Source organism: Astyanax mexicanus, chromosome 18 (genome assembly GCF_023375975.1).
Source record: "Astyanax mexicanus isolate ESR-SI-001 chromosome 18, AstMex3_surface, whole genome shotgun sequence".
Classification (NCBI taxonomy): domain Eukaryota; kingdom Metazoa; phylum Chordata; class Actinopteri; order Characiformes; family Acestrorhamphidae; genus Astyanax; species Astyanax mexicanus.
The window spans coordinates 14173412-14200741 of NC_064425.1; the positions used below are offsets into that span (position 1 = coordinate 14173412).

Consider the following 27330-nt stretch of genomic DNA (forward strand, 5'->3'; position numbering starts at 1 on the left):
CCGGCGCTGGTCATAGGACTTTTATTTTGTCAATTCAATGTGGTGTTAGCAGGGTTAGCAGTGTTAGCTGGGAGCCGGGTGTGATCATGCCGACGGTCAGTGTGAAGCGGGATCTGCTGTTCAGAGCTCTGGGCAGAAAATACAGTGAGTTCTGATTTATTATCAGATTAATATTAGATTAATCCGCTGTGAGAGAGAAATGGGGTTATTGAGGGTGTTAGATGTATCTGCGCTGTTCGAAACGGTGGAGAGGCTAACGGGCTAAATCAGCTTTTAAAATCAGCAGTTACAATTTAATTACATTACAATTACAAATTACAGTTACAGTACAATTACGAATTAATTTAAATTACACAGAAGCAGAGCTGAGGGCTTTAGGCTGATTATTGATCAGTTATTAGGAGGATTGCATCAGATCAGTCTGAACCTCAGAGCACGAGCGTTTTATCTCTCACACACTAACACTGTCTATTTGATTATTATTTCTTAATATTATAATAATTGTATTATTTGTTATAATTATTATTTGGTAATTGTTATATTTATCATTTTCTTATATAAGGTACCGGTAGGACGTAATGGAACAGAGAGGTGATTAATAATAATAATAATACTGCTAATAATAATAATAATGGAATGCCCAAATTGGCAATAATTAACTTTTAATACTGTATAATGTTAAAGGAATAATAATATTAAGGAAACAAATAAATCTATAGACACACAAGGTTTCTCTTTTCAGTTGTTTTGGTTTGCATTTTTAGTAAAGTAGTTTTTTTTGGGTTATTAACAATATTATTTTGTGGTATGTTCTATTTCAGCTAAAACAAATCATGAATTTAATCATTTATTTATTCCTAAAGATTTTTTTCTTCATGATAAAGTGAAATAATCCAATATTAATCCCACAGCGATGAAATTTACAATGATGCAGCAGCTCAGAGAACAAGTGTTAGTAAATAAACAAATGCTATAAACTAAAAATCGAAGAACTGTATACACAGAATACATAAGAACAGAATACATCTTTTTCTCTCTCTCTCTCTCTTTCTCTTTCTGTCTCTCTCTTTCTCTCTCTCTTTGTTTTTCTGCAACGCAGCTGATGAAGAATTTGATGAGCTGTGTTTCGAGTTCGGTCTGGAGCTGGATGAGATTGTGAGTGTGAAGTGAAGTAATGATTAAAACAAAAATTTAAAATTATTATAATAATAATTATTATTATTATTATTATTATTGTTTTTGTGCTTTGACAACATTGTTTTTAAAACAGGCATGCCAAATTGAATTGAAATTGAATAATAATTGTAATTTTTTTTGTGTGTGTGTATGCGTGCGTGCAGACGTCGGAGAAGGACATCATCAGTCGTGAGCAGGGAGATCAGAAGGCTGAAGGAGCCTCTGATGTGATTCTGTATAAGATCGATGTTCCAGCGAATCGCTATGACCTGCTGTGTCTGGAGGGACTGGTCAGAGGCCTTCAGGTCTTCAAGCAGAAGTAAGAGACTCCACCCGGAAGAAGCATTTTTTATTGTTGGGGTCTGGAGTTCCAATTCATGGTTATGGAATTACATGTTGTTTCCTGATTTCTGGGGATATTTTAACAGGCTCTTAAACACGTAATTTCACCTACAAAAGTAATTGAAGTGTTTTCAGAAATCCTGTCTTGTAGTCATGCAATTATAATAACCTCTGCAAGTACAACAGGTGTCATCATTCAAAATAGAAATTTTGGAGACATTGGGATTGAGTAGAAGAAAATTTTAAACTGTGGGATATGTATATGTATCATATGCTTCATTAGTACAGAAATAACACATACAGAGTGTTAAATAATGGTTTCCTAGGTGATGGATTAACAGATTTTAATAGATTAATAGATTTTTTGAAGAGAAGATAACATTGCTCCAAACTGTTCGAACTGTTTCATCATCAGAAAGTTTTAAGCTCTTTTTCCCAAATTGTCAGAAGTACTAATGTTTTTATTTATATGCCTTACTTATATACTTAATAAAGTGCTACAAAAATCAAAGATAAAATACAAAAATCAAAGATGCATCTAAATTAATCTAACTATTGTGTTTATAACTAGTGTATGTAACTCCACCCCTTCTACTCAGTGAACACTCACATACACCCCACCCACACATATCAACCAATCACGTGCAGCTTTAATAGAAAAAGACAATCAGCTACCAATCAGGAGTCTATTCTTGTCGTTAAAATGTGAGTTTTTAGATTTTTCACGACGAACACACACACCACTACCTTACAGCAGTGCTGTACCCTGTATTAACCTGTTTGTGTGTGTGTGTGTGTAGGATGGAGGCCCCCCGCTACAGGCGTGTGAGTGCGGAGAGTGGAGAGCCCCAGAGGCTGATCATTACTGAGGAGGTGAGTTCCTGAAGATCTGATGTTGATTAAATAAAGATAACGATAATCATACAGCTGACAAACTGGTGTGTTATTCTTTCATATAAATATATAAATAAATCTAGAACATTTGGTGGAAACTTAAAATCTGTAAACGTTTGTACAATAAATTCCCTTAAAACTTCTCATTATATAATCAATAATACAAACCAGATTATCACTATCATCACCATATGGATCTTTATAATTTCACAAATTGCGATTATATAATTGTATTTTATACGATAAGATGTGTCTTTGTGCGTTCGTGTGTGTGTGTGTCTGTTCAGACGGCTGGTGTGAGACCCCACGCTGTGGCTGCAGTGTTGCGAAACATCACCTTCACACAGAATCGTTATGAGAGCTTCATCGAGCTGCAGGAGAAACTCCATCAGAACGTCTGCAGGTACAACACACACACTCATACACACACACTCACTCTGTACACACAAGCTTAAAGTAGCCCCACCATAGTAACCTCTTAGTGATACCATAGCAACCACCAAGGATATCATCGAAACACCTTAGAAATCATATTAAATAAAAGTGAATAAACTAATTTGTACAAAAACACACATTTGAATAAAAGTGTAAATAAAGTAATTGGACAAATAATATAATCTGTTTTTTTTTTTCTCCTGCAGGAAAAGGACGCTGGTTGCTATAGGAACTCATGACCTGGATACCATCTCCGGACCGTTCACCTTCACGGCTAAAGCTCCCGACGACATTCGCTTCACCCCCCTGAACCAGAGCCAGGAGTACACCGCCACCCAGCTCATGAGCCTCTACAAGGTCCGCCCTCACACTAACTATATTAACTGTGTTAAACATATTTGCTATAGCTATTATCTGAAATGAAGGCTCCAGTAATAAATATATAATCCTTGTGCAGGCTTCAGGATGACTGCTGCAGTTAAAGCTACGCATGTTCTAGATAACAGTACAGTGGGTTCTACAGTGTCAGAAACCAGAGTCACGTTACTGAATTACTGAATACTGATTTAACACATTGCTAAATGGTGTAAATACACTTCAGTTGCCTGTTGTCTACATTAATCTCTTTAGAATGAAGACTGTAGTGGTAATATAATGTTTTTACTTCATAAAATGTGTGGTTTTGTTTATACTCGTGTTTTTAGTGCTTTATAAACACGTTACTAATAGATTATGATTGTTATGAAGTGTAATTAGTGTAATTAATTCTTCTGAACCTTCTCTCTCTCTGCAGACAGACAGTCACCTGAGGCATTACCTGCACATCATTGAGGATGAGCCTCTCTACCCCATCATCTACGACAGCAACGGCATAGTCCTGTCCATGCCCCCCATCATCAATGGTAAGACCTCCTCTCTTCCCCGCTCTCTCTCTCTCTCTCTCTCTCTCTCTCTCTCTCTCTCTCTTTTTTTCTCTTTTTCTCTCTCTCTTTCTCTCTTTTCCCCTCTCAGTTCCTCATTTGACCACCAGATGGAACACTCAGAACAACAAACCAGAAAACATTTAACCACTACTAAAGTACAGCGGCAGTCACTGAGATAAAGGAATCACTTTTAGAATAATGGAGTTTTAGGGCTGAAAAAGCAGCATTTACACTACTGTCATTTCTGTGTAACAATGATACAGAAATGCAAAAACGGTATGTGTGTGTCTGTGTTTCAGGGGATCACTCCAAAATATCTGTGAACACGAAGAACGTCTTTATCGAGTGTACGGCCACAGATCTCACCAAGGTGCTTTAGCTTCAGTTAACTGATTAAATTCTCCTGTAATCAGCTCTTAAATGCAGAGCAGTTTTTGTCAACTTAGACGCTCTGCAGATATTGCATATCTCAGTGTACAGAATATATAGTTATTATTACCTACTGTCACATACTAACTTCAACTGTGTGTGTGTGTGTGTCTGTATAATCTGTTTGTGTATTTGTGTGTTTAGGCCAAAATCGTACTGGACATGATTGTGACTATGTTCAGTGAATACTGTGCCGAGCCATTCACGTAAGTTCTTTGTGTGTGTGTGAGAGGGCGCGTGTGTTTGAGAGTGTGTGTGTGTGTGTGTGAGAGCATGCGTCACTTATATACACAGTTATACACTTGCACTGTTATTAGTTATACTCCTATGAGTGTTATTACATTTATAATCATGGACGTACTTGTTTATACAGTTGTTTTTTTATATATATCACATATTTAAGATGTGATGACCATATATGCCACCTGTGTTGTTCTTATATGCTGTAATTAAATAATTTGTATAATAATTTGTAATAAAGCTGTAATAATGCAGTGATTTATAGTGTTATTACCGCTTATATGTGCTTCTACACCTGCAATGAACAATCATCTGAGGGAGGAATATTGCTTTTTTTAGGTGTTTAGAACAGATTAAAATAATAATTAATTTATAGGATTTTAATGATGGTTTCTCTCTCAGGGTTGAGGAGGCTGAAGTGGTTTATCCGGATGGCAGGATGGTCACTTATCCAGTATGTATTTCTGTACATTACACATCTATATTATCTGCACCCACAGTGTAATTTATTTACTCACTGAGTTTCATCATTTTCATATCTATATTCATATTCATATTTACATTAATATTTATTTTATATTTATCTTTATTGACTTTTTGACCCACAGGAGCTGGCCTACAGGACTGAAACCCTTTCAGCAGATTATATCAACCGCAGAGTAGGAATCAGGTGAAAAACACACTCTCTCACACGTTCTCTCACAAACACTCACACTCTCTCACACACTCACTCACTCTCTCATGCTCACACACTCTCACACTTTCACACGCTCTCACACTCTCACAGCCCTTAAACTCTCTCTCACACTCTCTCTGTCTCTCTCCCAGTGAATCAGCTGATAGCGTTGCTCAGTTGTTGACGAGGATGTGTCTGAAGTCGGAGGTTGTTGGTGATGATGGTCAGATCCTGGTGGAGATCCCGCCCACTCGCTCTGATGTTATCCACGCCTGTGACATCATGGAGGATGCTGCTATGGCATATGGCTTTAATAACATCACTATGACAACACCACGCACATACACTATAGCCAATCAGGTGAGAGATCTGCTCTCATAAACAGACCCTGAGCCTAAACATAGCCTGAGATGAGCTTTTAATATGTTGTGGTTTACAATACAGTCAAATAATACAGTACAGCACAGTACAGTGTGATGAAACATTACAATACGATGTTACAGTACAGTGTGATAATTCTATAAAATGTATATATTATGTTTGTTATATGATTTTGCGACTCAACACAATTATATTCTTTTCTGTTTTATGAAACTGTGTGACCAATTGCAATACTGTGTGTGTGTGTGTGTGTGTGCGCGCAGCTCCCTTTAAATAAGCTCACGGAGTTGTTGAGGATGGATCTCGCAGCAGCTGGATTTACTGAAGCGCTTACCTTTGCTCTGGTAAACTAAACATCTCCTTTTCTCACACCACATACAGCATCTCAAAGTCAGTACACCCCCTCACATTTTTGTAAATATTTTATTAAACTGAAGATAAGACACAGTTTAATACACATGATACAGTGTAAAATAATCAGAGCACAGCTACAGTATAACAGTGTAAATTTACTGTACCCTCAAAATAACTCAACACACAGCCTGAATGTATAAACCACTGCAACAAAAGTGTGCAAACGGGCCCAAAGTGTCAATATTTTGTGAAGCCACCATTATTTTCCAGCACTGCCTTAACTCTCTTGAACATGAAGTTCAGTAGAGCTTTAAAGGTTCCCTGTGAATCCTTTTCCACTCATCCATGACGACATTACAGAGCTGGTGGATGTTGGAGACCTTGCGCTGCTCCACCTTCTGTTTGAGGATGCCCCACAAATGCTCAACAGGGATTAGGTCTGGCAATACAGTTGTCATCTTGGTGGTGTGTTTGTGTTTGGGGCCGTTATCCTGTTGGAATACTGCCATGCAGATTCTGAAAGGAAGAAATCATGCTTTACTTTAGAATGTCACAGGGCATGTTGTAATTCAGCTCCCCAGTCCTGGCAGCACTCATGCAGCCCCAGACTATGATGCTACCACCACAATGCTTGACGATAGACAAAGGAGAGATACTCCTCATCAGGACGCCGCCACACATGCTGGAGACCATCTGATCCAAACAAGTTTATCTTGATTTCATCAGACTAGTGCTGGGTGGTACATCGGTTCATACGGTATGCAGTGGGGGAGTTTAAAACTTTAAAAATTTTACCATTTTTCACAAGCCAACCTCTTACTCTGAACACATAGACTCAGGTCAACCCAGGTCAACATAGAACAGGTCAACCCTGAAGAGGCCTGTTCTGAGTGGAATCCGTTCTGGAAAACTGCTGTATGACCTTCAGCCATTGTGCTGTATCTAAGTTTCAGGGTAATAGCAATCTTCTTATAGCCTAAGCTCCATCTTTATACAGAACAATTCTGTTTTTCACATCCTCAGAGAGTTCTTTACCATGAGGTGCCAGATTGAATATCAAGTGGCCAGTATAAGACACTTGAACACAAATCAGCAAATTTAACACACCTGCTGCCTATTCACACCTAGGACCTTATAATACTAACGAGTCACATGATACAGAGGAGGGATAATGGCTAATTGGGCACTTTAATTTGTCCACTTTGATTTGTCACTTTTGTTGCAGTGGTTAAGACATTTATTACTGTGTGTTGAGGTATTTTAAAGATACAGTAAATTACTGTACTGACTATTATTGTATACTGTAATCTACTGTAACACTTTTTACTACAGTGTCTAATGTCTACAATGTGTAATGTGTGTGTGTGTGTGTGTGTGTGTGTGTGAGATGTGTGTGTGATTTAATAATTTATCTGTCTTTCTCCAGTGTTCCCAGGAAGATATAGCAGATAAACTGGGAAAGAAGATCACAGAGACCAGAGCTGTACACATCTCCAACCCTAAAACAGCAGAATTCCAGGTTCATCCCTCTCTCTCTCTCTCTCACTCTCACTTTCCACCCTCGCCCTCTCTCCCTCTCTCTCATTTTACATGTTAGAAATGTAAAATGCGATTATGTTTATATTAGTGGTGTTAATTTTAAATACTAGTTCAGGTGTTGTGCCGGTGCTCGAGTGTTAGTTCAGGTGTTGTGCCGGTGCTCGAGTGTTAGTTCAGGTGTTGTGCAGGTGCTCTGGAGTTGGGTCTAATCTCTGTTCTGATCTCTGCTGATGTGTTTATATCTAGGTGGCGAGGACCACTCTGCTTCCAGGGCTACTAAAGACTCTGGCTGCTAACAGGAAGATGCCCCTCCCCCTCAAACTGTTTGAGATCTCCGATGTAGTTCTGAAGGACGAAACCACCGGTCAGTGTTTGCTTTAGTCATTTTAGTCATTGTTTAAAAACTCCAACAGCACTGCTGTATCTGATCCACTCTTACCAGCACAACACACACCAACACCTCATACACAACCTTATACACCATGATACTCAGTGTTAATCACTGCAGTGCTGAAAATAACAAACACACTTTAATAATAATAATAATAATAATAATAAAAGTTGCTTGACCACCTTAATTAAATTTTTCCACAAGATTTTGTTTGTAAGTGCTGGTTTGTGTTACAGATGTTGGAGCTCGGAATAACAGGCGTCTGTGTGCGGTTTACTACAATAAGAGTCCGGGCTTCGAGGTGATCCACGGCCTGCTGGACCGGGTCATGCAGCTGCTGGAGGTCCGACCGGGCCGTAAACGCGGATACTACATTCAGGCCGCCGAGGGTGAGTAACAGTAACGGTCTGCTGAGATCTTGTGCCATGAGATCTCGTGAGATTAACTTGACGTGATATTTCTCATCAGGTGTTAAATGTGTTTAATCATTATGGCGAGAAACAGCAATGTGACCTGTGCAAGCGCCTTACACAGCTGTCTGTGTTTATTCTGTAAACGAGAAAAACACAAGAGAACGCACACAGAGATTCAATCACATATAAAAATCATATATGAAATCATATATTTCATCTTTAAAATCAAATATGTACATCTCTGGAAAAAAGAGACCACTTAAAAATGACAACCTCTGGAATATAATCAAGAGAAAGATGGATGATCACAAGCCATCAAACCAAGCTGAACTGCTTGAATTTTTGCACCCGGAGTGGTATAAAGTTATCCAAAAGCAGTGTGTAAGACTGGTGGAGGAGAACATGCCAAGATGCATGAAAACTGTGATTAAAACTTAGGGTAATTCCACTATATTGATTTCTGAACTCTTAACTTTATGAATATGAACTTGTTTTCTTTGCATTTTTTTGAGGTCTTAAAGCTCTGTATCTTTTTTTGTTATTTCAGCCATTTCTCATTTTCTGCAAATAAATGCTTTAATGATAACATTTTTATTTGGAATTTGGGGGAAATGTTGTCCGTAGTTTATAGAATAAAACAACAATGTTCATTTTACTCAAACATATAGCTATAAATAGCAAAATCAGAAAAACTAATTCATAAACTGAAGTGGTCTCTTTTTTTTAGAGCTGTATATTGATAAAATTGCGTCTCGTTCTTGTGAACCCAGTATGTCTCATCAACACCTATGTCCAACTCTCTTTATCTCTCTCTCTCACTCTCTCTCTCTCTCACTCAGACTCCTCCTTCTTCCCGGGACGCTGTGCGGAGATCTATGCTCATGAGAAGGTTGTGGGACGTCTCGGCGTTCTTCACCCTGACGTTATTAACGGCTTCGAGCTCACCATGCCCTGCTCCGCCCTCGACATTGATCTCGAGCACTTCCTGTGACCTCACAGCTGACACCCTCTGCACTAGCCACGCCCATTAACACTTCTCACTGCATCTATTGGCTGCTGTTTACATCTACTGTCCTCATTCGCGCATGGAAGGAGTGGGCGGAGTCTCCTTTTACTGTCAGGTTCAGGTGGCGTTCTGTGGAGATATGGTTGTTACGCAGATATTAGTTTTATTTAAGATAAATATTTCATCATTCATAAACAGTTGGTGAATGCCCGTACTCCATATAACTGCATATTACAGTAAATAAAGACAGATCAAGACTGAATTCTGAAATGTGTTTTTCTTATTTAATAATATGCATCTTATTTTTAGTTAATTTATTGAAACTTACTTGCATTTAGCAAACAAATTAGTGTTTTCCAGAGTTTTCTGTTTCACCTTAAAGAAATCAATTTGTGTGAGGAGTAACTGAATGAATAAATACCTGGTATAAAAGTTGAAAGCTCCCTATAATGATCATCAGTCAATAAACAATGCTGTAAATAAGATGCAAATATTAACAGAATTTATATATTTGACCATATTTTTATCAAACGTTTACTAGTTCAAATTAAATGAAAGATGGATGTTTTTTTTATTTTAGTTTAGGCAATATTGTTTTTAGTTTAGGCAATATTGTTCAATATTGATTTTTGTATGCATCTATTCCTTTGTATTAGCTGCCATTGGGCTTTTATTATGAAACCCAAACTGGCTAATTGCTAACTGGTAATGGTAACTGTTTTCAAAGCTAAATTAATTATATTTTTTTGAAAACATCATTTAATCTATACAGTTTTAAAACTTTATTATTTTAACAAATATATTCTGAGGGAGGGGAGTAGCCCCTAAATCCTACACATATTAATGTTTAAATTTATCATCGCCTTCCTAAATAATCACTGAACTTAATGGACTTTTTTGCCTGAATCATCTTCTCATGATGCTGCTATCTATCCCACTTTAGGATAAATATCTATGTTATGAGTAACTAAGCTAATTTATTAATATAATTAAAATGAAAATTGACATTTTAATGTACATTTTACTATTTTTCCAAGACTAGACATTTTTATTTTACTGATCTAATCTCCACCATTTAAGACTCGCCCCTTTTTTTATGCAATATTTGGTCTTATCAGATTTTATTGAGTTTAAGTTCATGAAGATAGAAATGCTCTAAACTTTGTGGCCGTTACAATGTCAAAATAACTATTTTGTTTTATATCAGTATTTTTAAAAATGTGGAATTAACATTATGGTTTTTGGTTGGTTCTGCTGCTTGACTGTATGATAAATATCCTCTTAAACCATTGATCATATTTAAACAGCCATAAAAACATAGTGTTTTTTAAAAAAAAAAAAATAGTGTTTCCTCAAAAACCTGAAAAAAAAATAGTTTTTTTATTTTAAGAAGGTGTCAATTCTCTTTCAGTAAGAGGTAAAATATTGTCTGTAGTGAGGAGGATCTTGAGTTATCTGTGAGTTACTGATCTGGATCAGAGGGGACTGAAGAGTGTGTTTCTGGAGGAGAACGCTGGGTAAATATCTAACCAGCGTTTGTGTGTAACTGGGCTTTCAGTAGATTAGGGGTCATTAGTGTCAGTGTGTTGCTACATCTTAGGTGTGTTTATGAATGATGAGGAGTCATAAACCTTCTAAAGCTCTAAATCAAGATCACAACCACCATAAAACCCAGACCGGCATCTCAGAGAGAGAAGAACAGAGTCGTCCTCCTAATGTTTCTCCTTTATTCATTCCTGTTACAGTAAATCTATAACAGATTCATAAATTCACACATTTTCTTCTATTATTGTCCAAGTGTATCAAATAAACCTGAGATTTAAAAGCTCAAATAACAAAAAAAAATTGTTGTGAGAGCAATACAGATAAAACATTCCAACTGATGTAAACAGAGCGTTAGCATGTAGCTAAAAAAACAGCTCTGAATTATGATCCAGGTTTTATGTTAAATTATTTGGCTAACAGAGAAATCCTGCAGTGTAAAATATTATTGATTAATGTTGTTTAGTGATTGAATAATGCAATAAACAACTTTACACACTCCTTCTCTCGTTAACCTTTATGTACTCCACTAGCCAGGCCTGAAGCTACAAGGCTAGTGGAGCTAACAAGTAATGAAGCTAGCTTCTTAGCATTATTAGCTGAACTACTCTGTATCAAAGTCCTCACACTCCGGACGGATTTTCTATTTACAGCTAATTTGTTAGGGTCCTATTTTAGCTTCATCTATAGGCGAGTTGTTAATCATGCAGCTTGATTTAGGCCGTCAGTGCATTGTACTAAAATACAACAATTTTCAATAGGCAAACAGCTCTGGGTAAAATTAAGAGACCACTTCAGTTTCTGAATCAGTTTCTCTAAATTTGCTATTTATAGATTTATGTTTGAGTAAAATGAACATGTTGTTTTATTATTTAAACTACAGACAACATTTCTCCCAAATTCCAAATAGAAATATTGTTATTTATTTGCAGAAAATTAGAAATGGCTAAAATAATAAAAAGGATGCAGATATTTTAGACCTCAAATAATATAAAGAATACAAGTTCATATTCAGAAATCACAGGTTTCATGCATCTTGGCATGCTCTCCTCCAGCAGTCTTACACACTGCTTTTCAACAAATTTATGCCACTCCTGGTGCAAAAAATTCAAGCAGTTCAGCTTGGTTTGATGGCTTGTGATCATCCATCTTTTTTTTTTATTATTATATTCCAGAGATTTTTAATTTGGCAAAATAAAAAGTGGTCTCTTATTTTTTTCCAGAGCTGTATTTGCAGCTGACACAGGGAGGCTTTAGCTTTTGTTCTTAATGGCATTTTTTCCCCTAATATTACTTTTAGTTTTATACTTTAAGTAGTTTTCAAAAGTATTAGCTACAGTAATAGTTGCAGTAGCAGCTACAGTAGTAGTTGCAGTAGTAGTTACAGTAGTAGCTATTTTTTAAATATTTATAATACTAGTCATCCAAACTATTAAGAAAAACATATGGAATTACGCAGTAAACAAAAAGTGTTATATATTACATTATTTAAAGTAGCACCTTTTAATTCGATGACAGATTTGCAAGTCTCTGGATTTTCTCAGTCAGCTTTATGAGGTAGATTCATCTGGAATGGCTTTCAGTTAACAGCTGTGCCTCATAGTAAACAGAGTTCCTCTGTTGCACAGGATAAGTTCATCAGAGTTACCAGCCTCAGAAACTGCAAGTTAACAGCTCCACAGATGAGAGCACCTAAATCATTTATAGATTATTTTGGTGTGTTTAACACTTTTAAGTTACTACATGATTCCTTATTTGTTCCTGCATAGTCTGGATCACTTCACTATTCATTTACAATGTAGGAAAATAGAAAAAAACACATTGAATGAGAAGGTGTGTCCAGACTTTTGACTGGTACTGTATAGGTATACCGGTAAGTTAAGCACAATGGATACTGGTGAAAGACCTGCCCATTAACTGCTATTCTGAATATTATTCTTTTCTTTCCTAGATTCAGGGTCATCAGAGGTCACAGCAGCTCCAGCAGCATGAAGATCCTGCAGACCAGCACGGTGTTCACCAGCCCGATGGCGGAGTACGTGCTGTACTTTAAAGGAACTTCGATCTCTTTCCTCTTTCGAGCCTCGACATCATCCAGCGCGACGCCATAATTCCAGCAGAGCAACCGCAGACTGATTGACCGCACCGTCTGCCGGGTCAGAACCAGTATAACCAGTCCCACACAGAACCTTGCCATGCCTCGAGCAATGCCCAGCATCGTGACCGGGCCCAGGGTCACCGGGAAAGGCCCCGCAGGCTCGAATGTCACTCCCAGCTGTTGGTTGGCCCAGTAACCCACGGAGCATCCAGCTGAGGCCCCAAGGATGATGGTGGTGTCCTCCCGGGTGGTGCTGTAATGGTCCAGCTCGGGGTATTTGTAACACAAGTAAAGGGGCAGCAGTAGCGTCAGGATTGGCGAGATGGGGCTGTTCAGCTGCAGGTAGTCCAGAGTTTTCCAGTGCGGGTAGGATATTCCCAGGATCAGCGCTGATATAAGAATTCCGCAGATCACATCCTGTAAGAAATACAGGTAAGGTTACTTAAAACATGGACAAAATAAAATAAAATCACTGAATTTAAAATGTGTTTAAACTTACAAGTAAGCCCCATCTATCTACAGCCGTATATAGAGAATAAACTTACCAGTGCGGAGTGCATTCCAGTATAGAGACGACTAAGACACACAAGGCCTGACAGAACCACAGCCAGAACTAAACCCAGCTCAAACTGGAACTGTAATACACACACATACACATGTGGTTAATACACAGCTATAGAGGTTTGGTACACATATTTTATCTTTATTTTATCGCCCCAGCTCCACCCTTTACCCGTCAACCTCCACCAGAGCCTCAGTTAAAGAACTGCTATTTTGGTTTGCTGGTTAAGAACCTTACACATTTGACAGCAGGACAAGCCAGCTGACTTCTTCTGAGGGAGGGATCTGTACCTACTGTCCGTGGCAAGTCAGCAGATGAAGGAGATGTAAGAACTTTCAAATAATGAGTTTTGGTTTCTATCGCAGTTTTGCATGAGCTAACTTGTTAAAAGAACTTCATGAACATGTTTTTAATAGTCCATACATCTATTTTAACATGTGTGTGTGTATAATGTGTATAGTGTGTGTGATACCTGCACTCTTTCAGGTGCGCTTAGCAGCAGGGTGAAGGAGATGGCTGTAGCTGCCATGGCGTGAGTTGAGGGCAGGCCATACTCTGCGTCCACTCGCCACTCCAGCTTCACCACAGGGGGCGCTGTGGGGCGGGGCAACTTTAGAACATCCTTCATCACCTGTCCGATATACATCACCACCTGTACACACACACAGTAACTTCAGTTCATTTAGGTGTTTTTGTGTGTGTATAGTGTGCATGTAGCATGTGTGTGTGTGTGTGTCTCTGCTCCTTACAGCCCACATGTTGACGAGTCGGCGACAGAGAAAAGGGTCAAGGTTCCAGTGGATGCAGGGCAGGAATGAAATGTAGAAAACTTCATTCCCCAGAGTAGCCGATACCACGAACAGCAGGTACAGCGGCCAGTTCCTCACCTCATACCCAGCACTTGAGCACTGCGGAGTAACATCACACAGTAACATTAGCGACTTAACAGTAATGCAGATACACTACATTCCAGAAGTATTGTAACATTGATGCCTTTATTTCTGCTGTAGACTGGGTTTGACATTAAAAAGATGAAAATTCAGCTTATACATAGTTCAGAAGAAGCAACACAGTTCATGAACCCACCCATTTTTCTTAACAGTATCAGTTTTGGAACATGTGACTGTCTGGTGTGCTTTGTAGCCCAAGTGTGTCTTTATACATATACAATTTAATCAATTAATTAATAAACAGCTCTAAATGTCTGAACACTCAGTTTCAGATTTGGGTTTATCTGTGCAGACTGTGTATTTATAGTTAGAAGAGTAACCAACATAAAATCCAGAGGGATGTCTATGGATAAAAAACAAGCAAATCTGAAGCTGAGGGAAGAAGCAAAAATCAATCAGAGTAATGTAGAGTAATGCTGATTATGAGAGTAGTGTAGAGTGATGCTGATTAAAAGAGTAATGTAGAGTGATGCTGATTAAGGGAGTAATGTAGAGTGATGCTGATTAAGGGAGTAATGTAGAGTGATGCTGATTAAGGGAGTAATGTAGAGTGATGCTTATTATGAGAGTGATACAGAGTGATGCTGGGTAGCAGAGTGATATAGAGTGATGCTGATTAGAAGAGTAATGTAGAGTGATGCTGATTAGAAGAGTAATATAGAGTGATGCTGATTAGCAGTGTCATATAGAGTGATGCTGATTAGCAGTGTCATATAGAGTGATGCTGATTAGGAGAGTAATATAGAGTGATGCTTATTATTAGAGTAATGTAGAGTGATGATGATTAGCAGAGTAATATAGAGTGATGCTGATGAGGAGAGTAATGTAGAGTGATGCTGATTAGAAGAGTAATGTATAGTGATGCTGATTAGTAAAGTAATGTAGAGTGATGCTGATTAGCAGAGTGATATAGAGTGATGCTGATTAGAAGAGTAATGTAGAGTGATGCTGATTAGAAGAGTAATATAGAGTGATGCCCATTAGCAGTGTGATATAGAATGATGCTGATTAGGAGAATAATATAGAGTGGTGCTTATTATTAGAGTAATTGTAGCGTGACGCTGATTAGCAGAGCAATGTAGAGTAATGCTGATGAGGAGAGTAATGTAAAGTGAAGCTGATTAGGAGAGTAATGTATAACAACACAGAGTATAGAGAATACAGAGAAAAGCAATGTAGATTAATACAGAATACTGCAAATGCATTACTGCATATTAATGTAGGACAATAAAGAGTAAAGTTACACTGAGCAATATAGAGTAATATAAATTAACAGTACACAGTACAGTTTACAGATTTGACTCAGTATTGCAGTGTTATACTATATTATACTATATTATACTCAGTAGTAATTAGTTGTGTAATGACCTCAGTGCTACAGGTGATTTAATAGGTTACTTCAGTTTTAATGATGACATTTATATTAATGACCTCACACGTGAACTGACTGTCTGTTGGCAACAGTCAGACCGGCATGATGTCTTGAGTGCTGAAACCTGCAGAGCCAGAAAAACTTGTGTGCGCTCAGTGTGTGTGTGTGTGTGTGTGTGTGTGTGTGTACGGGTATGTAGTGTAAGTAGTGAGTTCATGTGTATGTAGTATGTGTGTGTGTGTGTGTGTGTGTGTAGTGTGTATGTCTGTACTTACGCTGTTCTCGTGCTTTCCGGTGTGTGTGATGTGTGTAGTCCCGTTCCTGACCGGTTGCTGCTCTCCGGGGCTCCGCGCGTGCCCGTTCAGTTTCTCACGCGCTGCGGGATACAGCCCGCAGGCTCGCTGAAAGCGCACGACCAGCTCAGAGCTGTTCAGGTGCGCGATCACGCGCCTTACCGTGACCGTCATTATCACTGCCGCGCGCCGTCGCTGCTACTGTTGCCGCCGCGCGCACCGACTGCCCAGAGCGAGCTTCCGCGTCCATCCTCCCTCCCACCGTGGGCGCAGGTGTTGCACGGGCGCGGCGCTGACGCGTCTTATCACTGTACACGAGGACTGGAAGAGCAGCCTGACAGAAGCTCACCACTGAGCACGTGAGCACACCTGAAACACACCTGAACACTACTGAAACACACCTGAACACTACTGAAACACACCTGAACTCACCTCAGCAAAACTGAGCATAAGTGAAAAACACCTGAGCATACCTTAACACAACCGAAACACACCTGAGAACAACTGAACACAAATGAAACACACCTGAACACAACTGTAGCCAACAGAGACGCTGTATCTCAATCACAGTAAAGTATGTTACTTATGTTATATGTGTCTTTTTTTTACTTAGGGGGAACTAAAACATCAAATTAGCCGTTGTTACTGTGACTGTGTAAATTAAACGAGCTAAGGTATTTAAGGTAAACATGAAAATTTGCAGAACTCAAATCAGCACCTGAATGTCAGTACTTCACTCTTTAAAGTGGAATGGAATATTAAGGATTGTTCAGAATATGTATTCAAATTCACTGTTTAAGGTGGAAGGGAATAGTAAGGAACGGTCAGGGTGTGTTGGTGTATTAGGGGGAGTTTAGTATGTCATCAGTATGTGTTCAGATTTCACTGTGTAAGTTGGAATGACATAGGTACTCTAAGCGCGTTTGGGTGTATAAGAGGGAGTTTAGCATGGTATCAATATGTGTTCAGTTTTCACTGTTTAAGGTGGAATGGAATTGTAAGGAACAATAAGTGTGTTGGTGTTTTAGATGGAGTTTAGTATGGTATGGTATCACTAATTGTTTACTGTTTAAGGTGGCATAAAAAAGATATAAAAAATTACTGTCAGGGTGTGTTGGTGTAGTATGGAAAGTTTAGTATGGTATCAGAATGTGTTCAGTTTTCACTGTTTAAAGTGGAATGGAATAGTAAGGAACTGTCAGAGTGTGTTTCTGTATTAGATGGAGTTTAGTATGGTATGGTATCAGTAATTGTTTACTGTTTAAGGTGGAATGTTATAAAAAAGGAACTGTCAGGGTGTGTTGGTGTAATAGGGAAAGTTTAGTATGGTATTAGAATGTGTTCAGTTTTCACTGTTTACGGTGGAATGGAATATGAACGAAAATGATACATGGTTTTCAAATTTTTAATAAAATAAAAACCTAAAAATTGTGACATGCAAAAGTATTCAGCACCCTCTCTGAACCCCCCTAAATAAAATCCAGTGCATTCAATTTCTTTCAGAAGTTCTTTAATTACTTGAGTCCAGCTGTGTGTATTTTAGTCTCCTTTTTTGTGAGGGCCTTTGTGGATTATTGGAGAACACTAGTAAACAAACAGCATCATAAAGCCCAAGGCGCTCACCAGACAGCTCAGACACAAAGTTGTGGAGAAGTTTAAAAGCATAGTTAGGTTAGAAAAACATATCTCGAACATCCCAAGGAGCACTGTTCAATCCATCATCCAACACATCCCCCATGTGTCTACAACACAAAGTGGTCTCTAACAAACCAGTGAGGTGTTCACAAAACAGGCCAATCAAAATAAAATCTCAGTAAAATATATTTAAGTTTGTGGTTGTAAGGTAACAAAATGTGAAAAGGTCCAAGGGATATGAATACTTTTGCAAGCCACTTTAGACAGATAGACTGATCAGCCATAACATTAATACCACTTTGTTTATCCTTTTGGCGGAGGCAAGAATCTCCACACACACGTATGACGTGATTTGGGCGGTGACGTAATGCGCGGTGATGCTGGAGAAGGAGGAGACGGAGCGCGAGCGCCCCCTGCGGGTCCGGCCGCAGGAGGAGGAGGGAGCGGCTGCACGAGACGCTCAAGGATGAAGGACAGGCGTGTTTGTTTACCCCGCGAGATGGTTTTATACCGGGCATAAACTCTTTATCACCATCATCAGCATCCGCATCCTCCTCTGTGTGACTCATCGTGATGTGAGGAAGAGGAGGAGATAGTGGAGGAGGTGATGTGAGCGCGCGCCATGGCCGAGACGGACACAGCGGACAGCAGCTCGGAGCCTTCGTGCCTCCTTGCGCCCCAGGCGGTCCCGAGCGCGTCGCCGCTTGCGCTCACCGCATTCGAGGACTCGGAATGTAAGATCTGCTACAACTACTTCGACCTGGATCGGCGCGCGCCCAAGCTGCTGGAGTGCCTGCACACCTTCTGTGCGGAGTGCCTGCACGCGCTGCACCTGCGGGAGGAGCGGCCGTGGCGCGTTACGTGCCCCGTATGCCGCCACCGCACGCGCGTGCCGGACTGTCGCATTCGTGCGCTGCCCTGCAACACCAAGGCGGCCGCGCGCTTCCCGCTGTGCGCGCGCGCCGACCCGCTGCCCCAGGACGCGCTGCCGCCGCACCCTCCGCCGCTGCACCCGGCGCTCGCGGCCCTGCGGCGCGGGGACGAGCCCGGCGCGGGAACGGGAACCACCGGGGCGAGCGCATCGGTCACCGGCGCGGGAGCGAGCACTCCCTCCTCCGCCACCACGCTCTCGCGAGACTCGGTGTCTGTGTCTGTGTCCGTCGCGCGCCCCGGATGCAGGAGGCTCGCGCTCGCCGCGGGATGCGCGTGCGTCATCTTCTCCTTTCTCGCCATGCTCGTGCTGCTGTTCGTGGGGCTTGTGTTCGTGCACGGACACGCTTCGGGAGGGGGAGGGGCTGGGGGAGGGGCATCACCGTCGTCCTCTACGGCTACGACGACGTCATCATCAACGTCATCGTCCGCCGGTCCGGTGTGTCTGTCCGTCGCGAGCGTGCTCGCCATGGTGGCCGTGGTGGTCACGTGGCTCCTGTGCTGGCTCAAGTACCGGCCAGAGCGTGAGACCGGAGCGGGGCGAGCCTCCGCCACGAGCACCGGGAGCCGGCGGAGCGCGTGAAGAAGCGGAGGATCAAATGGATCGGAGCGCAAAAACTGCGGACTGTGTGCTGGGACTCGAGCTTACATCTTACAGAACTGATGTGATTTTGGTGTGTGTGTGTGTATGGTAGTGTGTGTGTTGATGTATGTGTGTGTGTGTCGGTGTGTGTGTTGATGTATGTGTGTGTTGGTATGTGTGCTCAACTGGCCTTTTTTATTCAGTGTATGAGTGTGTGCACACTTGAAGGGGAATTCCACCTAATTTTCTAAATTAAGAGTCAAGTTTAGTGAAAAAATTGCGTTCGTTCCATATAAACTGGGTGCTCGGATTTTGGCGGATTGCTATTTTAACGGCACAGCTACTAGCAGAGAGAACTGACTTGCTCGTACATGCTGTGAATGTGCGCCTGCAGCTCATTTACGGGAACAGCAATGTTATTTTATTTAGTATTCTGTTTATTGTTGATGTAAAAGTTGGCGGCACGTGTGTTTAACTAATATAGCAATGAACAACCTGCATGTATCTCTTTGCTCCTTTATGACATGCAGTAAAAAAAAAAATCTCTGAACTGCTCAGTAAAACAGTGTTAACACCTCAGACGTTTGTAAACAGTTCTGATCTGGCAATGGAGCATTTAAAATCTAAACCCTTAAATTCAAAATTTAGTGTTTATTTTGTAACTGTTAAAATTAGTAGGAAATTTGATAGTCGGTGGACTTTCCCTTTAAGTCACTATTGCTGAATTACCTTTTACAGTGTTTTTTGGACCCAGCATACAGCTGATGTGTACTTCCATATGTGTGTTTGTGTGTGTGGGGGTGTGTGTGTGTTTGTTTGTGTCCTGCACTGTGCATTATTACCATGTGCTTCTCTGAGACTGGAACTGTTGTAATGAAGCTGCTGAGTGTTTGGTGGAGCATTAGCTTTATTCTGACATCACACCCCATGCTCCTCCTCCTCAGCGCTATACAGAACTGCGGAGCTAAAGAGCCGCTTCACCGCCGACAATCTGCACACACACACTATACACGCACAATACACACACACACTATACACCCATAGCTGTTCATGTAAAGTATTAACCATTGTCACTCATGCAGTTCCTAAGCCCCACCCCCAGAGCCAAACAGACTTTGTCCTAACAAAACTTCAAATCTCTGAAACAGTATTATTTTGGGTAAAGCTGGGCTAATGGGTGGAGCTCAACTGCTGTAGACTGAATGGTTGGAGCTAAACTGCTGTAGACTGAATGGGTGGAGCTAAACTGCTGTAGGCTGAATGAATGGATGGAAAATGCTGTAAACCGAATAGGTGGAGTTAAAATGCTGTAGGCCGAATGGATGGAGCTTAAAATGCTGTAGGCCGAATGATTGGAGCTAAAATGCTGTAGGCTGAATGGGTGGAGCTAAAACACTGTAGGCTGAATGGGTGGAGCTTAACTGCTGTAAGATGAATGGGTGGAGCTAAACGGCTGTAGACTGAATGGTTGGAGCTAAATGACTGGAGGCTGAATGGATGGGGCTAAACTGCTGTAGGCTGAATGGGTGGAGAGAAACAGCTGTAGGCTAAATGGGTTGAGATTAACAGCTCTAGGCTAAATGGGTGGAGCTAAACTGCTGTAGGCTAAATGTGTGGAGCTAAGCTGCTGTAGGTTGAATGGGTGGAGCTTAAATTCTGTAGGCTGAATGGGTTGAGCTAAATGGCTCTATGCTGAATGGGTGGAGCTAAACTGCTGTAGGCTGAATGGATGGAGCTAAAATGCTGTAGGCTGAATGGATGAAGCTAAACTGCCGTAGCTAACTACTTTCTTGCTAGTTGGTAGGAAGCTAGATAAGCCAAATGGTTACCAGCAAGCTGGCTGAGTCTGTCAGCGAAAAGACGCCTAAATAAATGTTATTCCGTTGGCAAGTCTGTAAATTTGCCCAATCCTCTTTGAAATTAACAGACTTTCCAACGGTATAGGATTTACTACCAACAAGCAACAAAAAAAATGATCTACCAAACAAATTTCCTTATTTTCTGTGTTATATTATTTATTACCAGGTATCTGGTTGTTATCAGCAAGCTTGATAAGTCTTTAGCTGCTAGATAGTTTTCTTAAGTCCAGTCTCAGATCCACTGTTCTGCTATTTCTATCCCACTGTTTTGCTACTTGTATGGACTGTGGATGGATGGGTGGGTGGGTGGATGAATGAATGAATGAATGGATAAATGGATGGGTGGGTGGTTTTGTGGATGGATGGGTGGGTGGATGGATGTGTGGGTGGGTGGATGGATGTGTGGATGGATGGATAAGTGGATGGATGGATGGGTGGGTGGATGAATGAATGAATTAATTAATTAATTAATGAATGGATAAATGGATGGGTGGGTGGTTTTGTGGATGGGTGGGTGGATGGATGGATGGATGGATGGGTGGGTGCTCTCTACTGCCGTTCGTGTTGTACAGAGGCAGCTATAGGCTAAATGTGCTGCACATGCCGTACGAGTAGATTAAGCAGTGATTCTATTATTCTGTGATTCCAGGGTGAGGCTGTAAAACCTGAGTTAATACTTTAGACAGATAATCGATATTACTGACATTTAAGTAGCACTTTGCATTCCTACACTAATCAACTGACCGATAAACCAATCACAAACGTCGGTCTGAGCCAGTGGTCACCAAGGCTGTGGTGGAAATCTCCCTCTGTTCAATGTTCTGTACATCGACGTATCAGAAGCAATAATGTAGCATGCTAATACATACAGAGCATACACTTCTTATTATGTTCCAATTAGGTGTTGGAGCTGTAAATACATCACAGTTTTGAGAAAAACACTATGAAAATCGCTATTACACTTACGCTATTTCAAAACATCTCCAAAGATCAGTTTACTAAAGACTTTGTGAAGTTTATTACATCTGGTTTGATATAATCCTTATCTAGATCATTTACAGTATTTTAGATTTATGGAGAATCTGACATATGTAGCTTTTTATATTCCTGGTTAGCATTGTTAGCGATACCAGATAATACAGCATTTAACACAGACATCCTGAAAACACGTCCACAGATAGAAGTTGGACAGTTCTGTGCATATGACTGATTTAATGATACAGAATTAGACAGAAATGATACAAACCTGCATGGTGTTGATATTGGTGAGGCTTTGAGAAGGAAATAAAATTTGTGGCAACATTCCAGTTACATTTTCAATAAGGGTCACATTAACTCTACTTACCACAGTAATAAATATTGTTATATGGTAAGTATGAATAAATATTAATTGACACTAGTTAAGGCATTATTAAACATGACTAAATCTTAATGCATTATTTTGTAAATAATACTAAATTGATTAGTTTAAAAATGTTATTAATAAAGTCTTAAATGGTGTTAGTTAATAATTAGTTGTAACATGCTGTGTTGAGAACGGTTAATTTACCCTCATTGTGAAATGTAACCTAATTTGTGTAATCAAAACTTATATAATAATTTCATACATGCAAGTTTAAATAGAACACAGTATGAGTACACAGTAACCCTGCTAATATTTCATTAATCCTTTAAGCTCTAATGTACCAAATATTGACCCACTTTTGAATGAGTGCTTCTGAGGATGTTCTGAAGAAGGTCAGCACTTTCTCTTGGCACAGCGATGCCTAAACATTCTGTACTGAGGTCCAAAATATGATGGTTGTGGTGGGGTACGTATCTCCAGGTGTTCATGTTGCGTCCATTACTTACAATAGAATAGGACTCTCTGAAGCAGGCTTGGGCTAGAGGAATGGTGGGTCTCCGTCCAGTACTATTGGATGTGACAAATTGGGGAGTTAGAGATGAGGTGGTGTGGTAATCATTTAACATCCTGAGCTTACTAATGCTCTTGTCGTTGGATTGCTATTTTAACGGTGCAGCCAGCTGGAAGTGTCCAACGCTTCTTAGCAGAGGAAACTGACCTGCTTGTTCACGCTGAGAAGGTGCTTCATCAGCTCATTCACAGGTACAGCAATGTTATTTTATTTAGCATTCTGTTTATTGTTGACTGTTGACATATGTCTAGGTTGACATCAGTCAGTGGAGCACCTGTGTTTTCCATTACCAAGATAGCAATACAGCAGAAATGTACCTGAACACACCTCAGTTCGAGACCACCGTGCCCATCAGCGCATATATATTTACAAGCACTGTTGCTATTGAAACCATATAGTAAGAAGAAGTGAAAATAGACAATTTGTGGGGGTGTAAGATAGCAATAAGCATCGAGATGTGCCTTACACATCCTAAGACACTCCAGTAAAAGCATGATAAACTCGTTTTTAATGCCCTTGACTTAAACAGGTGTTCCAAAAACGTCCCTATAGTGCATGGTAAAAACATTCAATTTACATTTACATTTACATTCCACATCTACTGTGTGGTGTCAAGGAACATTAAGCATTTAGTGTCATTTTGTTACTAAAAGTACTTAAGAAAAGAACTGAATGTAAATTTTAATAGCTTATTAATTGCACTTTACACAGTATGTAGCGCACTAGCTGAAATTGGCCCATGCTAATTAGTGCTAGTGTTATAGATTCTGTAGTATCTGCAAGGTCCGTGTTTTGGACGCTAATTTTGCTGTGGAACTTCATTAGCACTTTGCTTTTAAGCAACATTAACACACTCTAAGGTGTGATTTGCAAATTAGTGCACTAATCTTGTGAGCAGGGTGCAGTTTCAGAGGAGAATATGGTCGATTGTTGAACTCTGCAGGCCAGTAGATATGCAGGATGAGAGTTGGTGACCACTGGCCTCATAAAAGTCAGCATTAATTCTGATTAAAAGCCAGACTAGACTGTATTCATTATTCATTATTTTGATGTGTTTAATTTTAAAAAAGGGAAATGCTGAAGAAAATAATGTATTGATTCTGATTCCTCACGTTTCTAATTAAATATCTAGAAAACAGTGATATTAAGCTACACTGGGACTTCATGTGAAAATCAGAAAAGCCTGTTCCAGCTGTTCAGGTCACTCCAGAAGTCTAAAGAAGTCATTTTGGATTCTGTGATTGGTATCCCGATTGATCTTTGACACCAGATTTAATCAATCAGTCATGACATGTTCTGTTCATGTTCTGATTAAGCTTATTTGGTTTACAGTAAGAGAGGCTAGGCTAATGTTGCTGGGCTAACGCTGGGCTTATACTGCCGACAATCTCATCAATGGAAAACCCCAAATTTTTTTGTCTCTCAATGACTTTTATTATCTGTTAAAGTTTTAGTGTACAGGGTTTGTTTGTAGCCACATGGTGCTCTTGACTGTGCTAGGTAACATTTCTTGGAAACATCAGGTTCTGTCTTAGTAATTTAGCAGTGAAAAACAGTGGGGTTTTTTTCAGATTTTCAGATTACAGCTCACACAGTGATTTCCTGAAATAATTATTTAGAATTGGCTTTGTTATCCCACCTCCAGCGAAATCACAGATTTTGATTGGTTCTTCTTTTGTGTTTGTTGACTCGTTGTTGTCCCACCCCCAGGGAAAACAGATTCTAATTGGTTCTAGTGCAGAATTTGGCTTCATGTCCCTTACAGTCTTGTTGCATTAAAAATGGCTGTCGCATTTGACGCTTTTGTCGCATTTGCACACACAGTTACTCTTCTTTTCCACTACAGAGCCAATCGTTTCAGAGCATGGAAGCTCACTATTCCTATTGCTTATAAAAATGGAGATGTTCAGCATGAAATGCCTTCTAACTGGATTGTGCCTGGTTTTCTCTTTACTCAGGGAACCATTCGCATTCAGTGGAAAGAAACAGTCTCTCCAAAACAGCCACTTTACAGGAAAGATATAAGACCTTCAATGGAACCTTTCAATGGAAATCAATTTAAAGAGTTTATTTCAGGTAATTTTGGAGTTTCTATTGGTCTGTTGATCAAGAAATCAAGAAGTATTGGTACAGTGTAACTGGCAGAGTGTTTTCAAATTATGTGATAAACTGAAAATCAACAAAAAAGGAGATTTTTTGTTTTTCATTGGACAGCAACAATATGGCACTTCTGATTGGCTAAAAATGTGTGTCACGTTTGTGTCACAAGATTTAGGTCTTTAAACAGTATTTCCAGTGCAGAAAACGGCAGTTACTGGTCTAACAGGTCAACCCCAGTGGGATACGGTAAGACACGCCTGCAGTGGAAAAGAGACTGTATTGTCTATCTGGAAGGATTGAGGTGTTATCCACTATGCTACACCATCTACCACATTCTGAGATCCCAGGGCAAACTTAATGAGAGCATAATGAATCAAAAATGAACTGGTGGGAATGGGCTTCCAGTAATCTGTGGGTTTTTAAGACACCAGTGTTAACTCATTTGGGGTTAAACCGGATTAAAGGATGGATTATGGACGGTTCTGTACTGCTAGAACCTGAAACAAAGGCCTGTAGGTAATCAGAAAGCGAGAGAAATCAGAACCGATAAGACTGACATGCATTTAAACTATGCTAAACACAAAAATCCCCACTAAACTGCTTGAATATATATTTGCATTAAAGATGGCACTCACAGAATGAAGAAACTGATGCTAATGATCACAATTTCAACTGTCTGGCCTTTTAAGTCTTCACACACTTATCTAATTCATAAAGACTCTGCAACACTCATTCACTCACACACATTCACACACTGACCCAAACACAACCCCTAGAACGTCGAGGTCCATTGCCGTGGGACTGATACCCTGTAGAGCTGATGGTCGGCTGGGGCACATATCCTCTCTATACTCTTGCCTTACTGTTCCTGTAGATTAACCTGTGTGTGTCGGTTCTGTTTCTATACATCAACCCTCTTTCAGTAGACAATTAAAAATTACTGGAGTTACCACATGTGTTTGTTGTTTATTCCACCAACCTGAACACTAAACAGCCATTACATTATGCAGTGACTTGCAAAAGTATTCATATCCCTTGAAGTTTTCCACATTTACATCACCTTACAACCACAAAATAAATGGTTTTTAAAACTTTAATAAAAAAAAATAATAATTTAAAGTGTGACATGCAAACGTATTCAGCCCCCCTATATCAATACTAAATAGAGCCTGCAATTACAGCTGCAAGTCTTTTGGGGTATATCTCTACCAGTTTTGTACATGAGATTTTGTCCCATTTTTCTTTACAAAACAGCTCAAGCTCAGCCAGGTTGGATAGAGAGCATCAATGAACAGTAATGTTCATGTGTTGCCACAGAAGCTCAATAAGGTTTAGGTCAGGACTTTGACTGGGTCATTCTAACACATGAATATTATTTGATCTAAACCATTCCACTTCAGCGCTGGGTGAATATTTAAGGTCACTGTCTTTCTGGAAGGTGAATCTCCTTCCTATTCTCAAGTCTTTTGGAGCCTCCAACAGGTTTTATTTCAGGACTGCCCTGTATTTAGATCCATCCATTTTCCCATCAACTTTGACCAGCTTCCCTGTCCCTGCTTGAAGAAAAGCATTCCCACAGTGTGATGCTGCCACCCAGGGGCATAGCAGCAAATTCTTGGCCCTGTACACTGGCAATGTCAGTGGGCCCCTATCCATTGCCAGTACACAAGGAACATGAGCAAAAATAATAAAACAAGGAATTATTTAAAATAAACAGATCATTTTGATGAGTGGATCATTCATTTGCCACCTATATTGATGCATTTGGCCTACTTGTGCTCAAATACCTAAGACATTAGGCTACATCTGGTTTGTGTACTTGATCCATGACACTCGTGCAAATTGTGATTTAAAAACATTTATTGTTGAACAGGAGAACATGAGACAACTGCACACTCCGAATCAAATCAAATAAGCTACATGACTTTTGTAATGAGAAGGTGCAGTAGAAATTAACAGAAAATTTTGAAAAAAAGAAGTCACTGTTTCTGCTTTTTACATCTAAGGCCTATGACATCTTATCAAGCTAGGGAGCTCGCCCTTGCTCATCTCTAACCTCACGCTCATCTTCAGCTGCGCCTTCGCCACTGTTTGTTTCTGAAACTGGTTAATGTTGATAACTAACGTTAGCCGACTAATAATTGGCTTTATACTTACAGCCGCAAGCAATCTAGATGGCAACTAGCTAAGCTAAGGAAAGAAAGCCGTCAACAGCTGCCTCCCCTTATTCTGCCTTCCTTCTTTTTCCTTCCTTTTTGTCTTCTTTTGATAACCTGATTTCTGCTTTTTGG

General features: G+C 40.0%; 3 protein-coding genes across 3 annotated transcripts; 2 read left to right on the forward strand and 1 right to left on the reverse strand.

Annotated features, from left to right (window-relative positions):
* Window positions 1-9450, forward strand: farsb (phenylalanyl-tRNA synthetase subunit beta). Its single transcript, XM_049466929.1, has 17 exons — window positions 1-144; window positions 1100-1155; window positions 1341-1495; window positions 2319-2391; window positions 2700-2815; window positions 3054-3204; window positions 3641-3749; window positions 4070-4140; window positions 4344-4405; window positions 4842-4893; window positions 5048-5109; window positions 5268-5475; window positions 5760-5840; window positions 7277-7369; window positions 7636-7753; window positions 8017-8169; window positions 9033-9450. The coding sequence occupies exons 1-17, from the start codon at window positions 87-89 to the stop codon at window positions 9182-9184; spliced, it is 1770 nt and encodes a 589-aa protein (XP_049322886.1). The 5' UTR covers window positions 1-86; the 3' UTR covers window positions 9185-9450.
* Window positions 9451-10912: 1462 nt separating this feature from the next.
* On the reverse strand, window positions 10913-18061 carry sgpp2 (sphingosine-1-phosphate phosphatase 2). The gene is made up of 5 exons (XM_007237918.4): window positions 15999-18061; window positions 14151-14309; window positions 13874-14053; window positions 13385-13474; window positions 10913-13256 (listed from the first exon to the last, which is right to left on the reverse strand). The coding sequence occupies exons 1-5, from the start codon at window positions 16188-16190 to the stop codon at window positions 12711-12713; spliced, it is 1167 nt and encodes a 388-aa protein (XP_007237980.2). The 5' UTR covers window positions 16191-18061; the 3' UTR covers window positions 10913-12710.
* A 1-nt stretch (window position 18062) lies between these two features.
* Window positions 18063-25989, forward strand: LOC111192656 (RING finger protein 223). Its single transcript, XM_049466930.1, has one exon. The coding sequence runs from the start codon at window positions 18274-18276 to the stop codon at window positions 19162-19164; it is 891 nt and encodes a 296-aa protein (XP_049322887.1). The 5' UTR covers window positions 18063-18273; the 3' UTR covers window positions 19165-25989.
* Window positions 25990-27330: the final 1341 nt, after the last annotated feature.

What these genes read in the sequence shown, in the direction of transcription:
- farsb (XM_049466929.1), top strand. Translation starts at nt 87, where the DNA reads ATGCCGACGGTCAGTGTGAAGCGGGATCTGCTGTTCAGAGCTCTGGGC. An exon ending in CTTCAGGTCTTCAAGCAGAA is followed by an intron (nt 1,496 to 2,318) that starts GTAAGAGACTCC and finishes GTGTGTGTGTAG; the next exon opens with GATGGAGGCCCCCCGCTACA. An exon ending in AAGCGCTTACCTTTGCTCTG is followed by an intron (nt 5,841 to 7,276) that starts GTAAACTAAACA and finishes GTCTTTCTCCAG; the next exon opens with TGTTCCCAGGAAGATATAGC.
- sgpp2 (XM_007237918.4), bottom strand. Translation starts at nt 16,190, where the DNA reads ATGACGGTCACGGTAAGGCGCGTGATCGCGCACCTGAACAGCTCTGAG. An exon ending in CCGGAAAGCACGAGAACAGC is followed by an intron (nt 14,310 to 15,998) that starts GTAAGTACAGAC and finishes GTTACTCCGCAG; the next exon opens with TGCTCAAGTGCTGGGTATGA. An exon ending in GCGCACCTGAAAGAGTGCAG is followed by an intron (nt 13,475 to 13,873) that starts GTATCACACACA and finishes TGTGTATTACAG; the next exon opens with TTCCAGTTTGAGCTGGGTTT.
- LOC111192656 (XM_049466930.1), top strand. Translation starts at nt 18,274, where the DNA reads ATGGCCGAGACGGACACAGCGGACAGCAGCTCGGAGCCTTCGTGCCTC.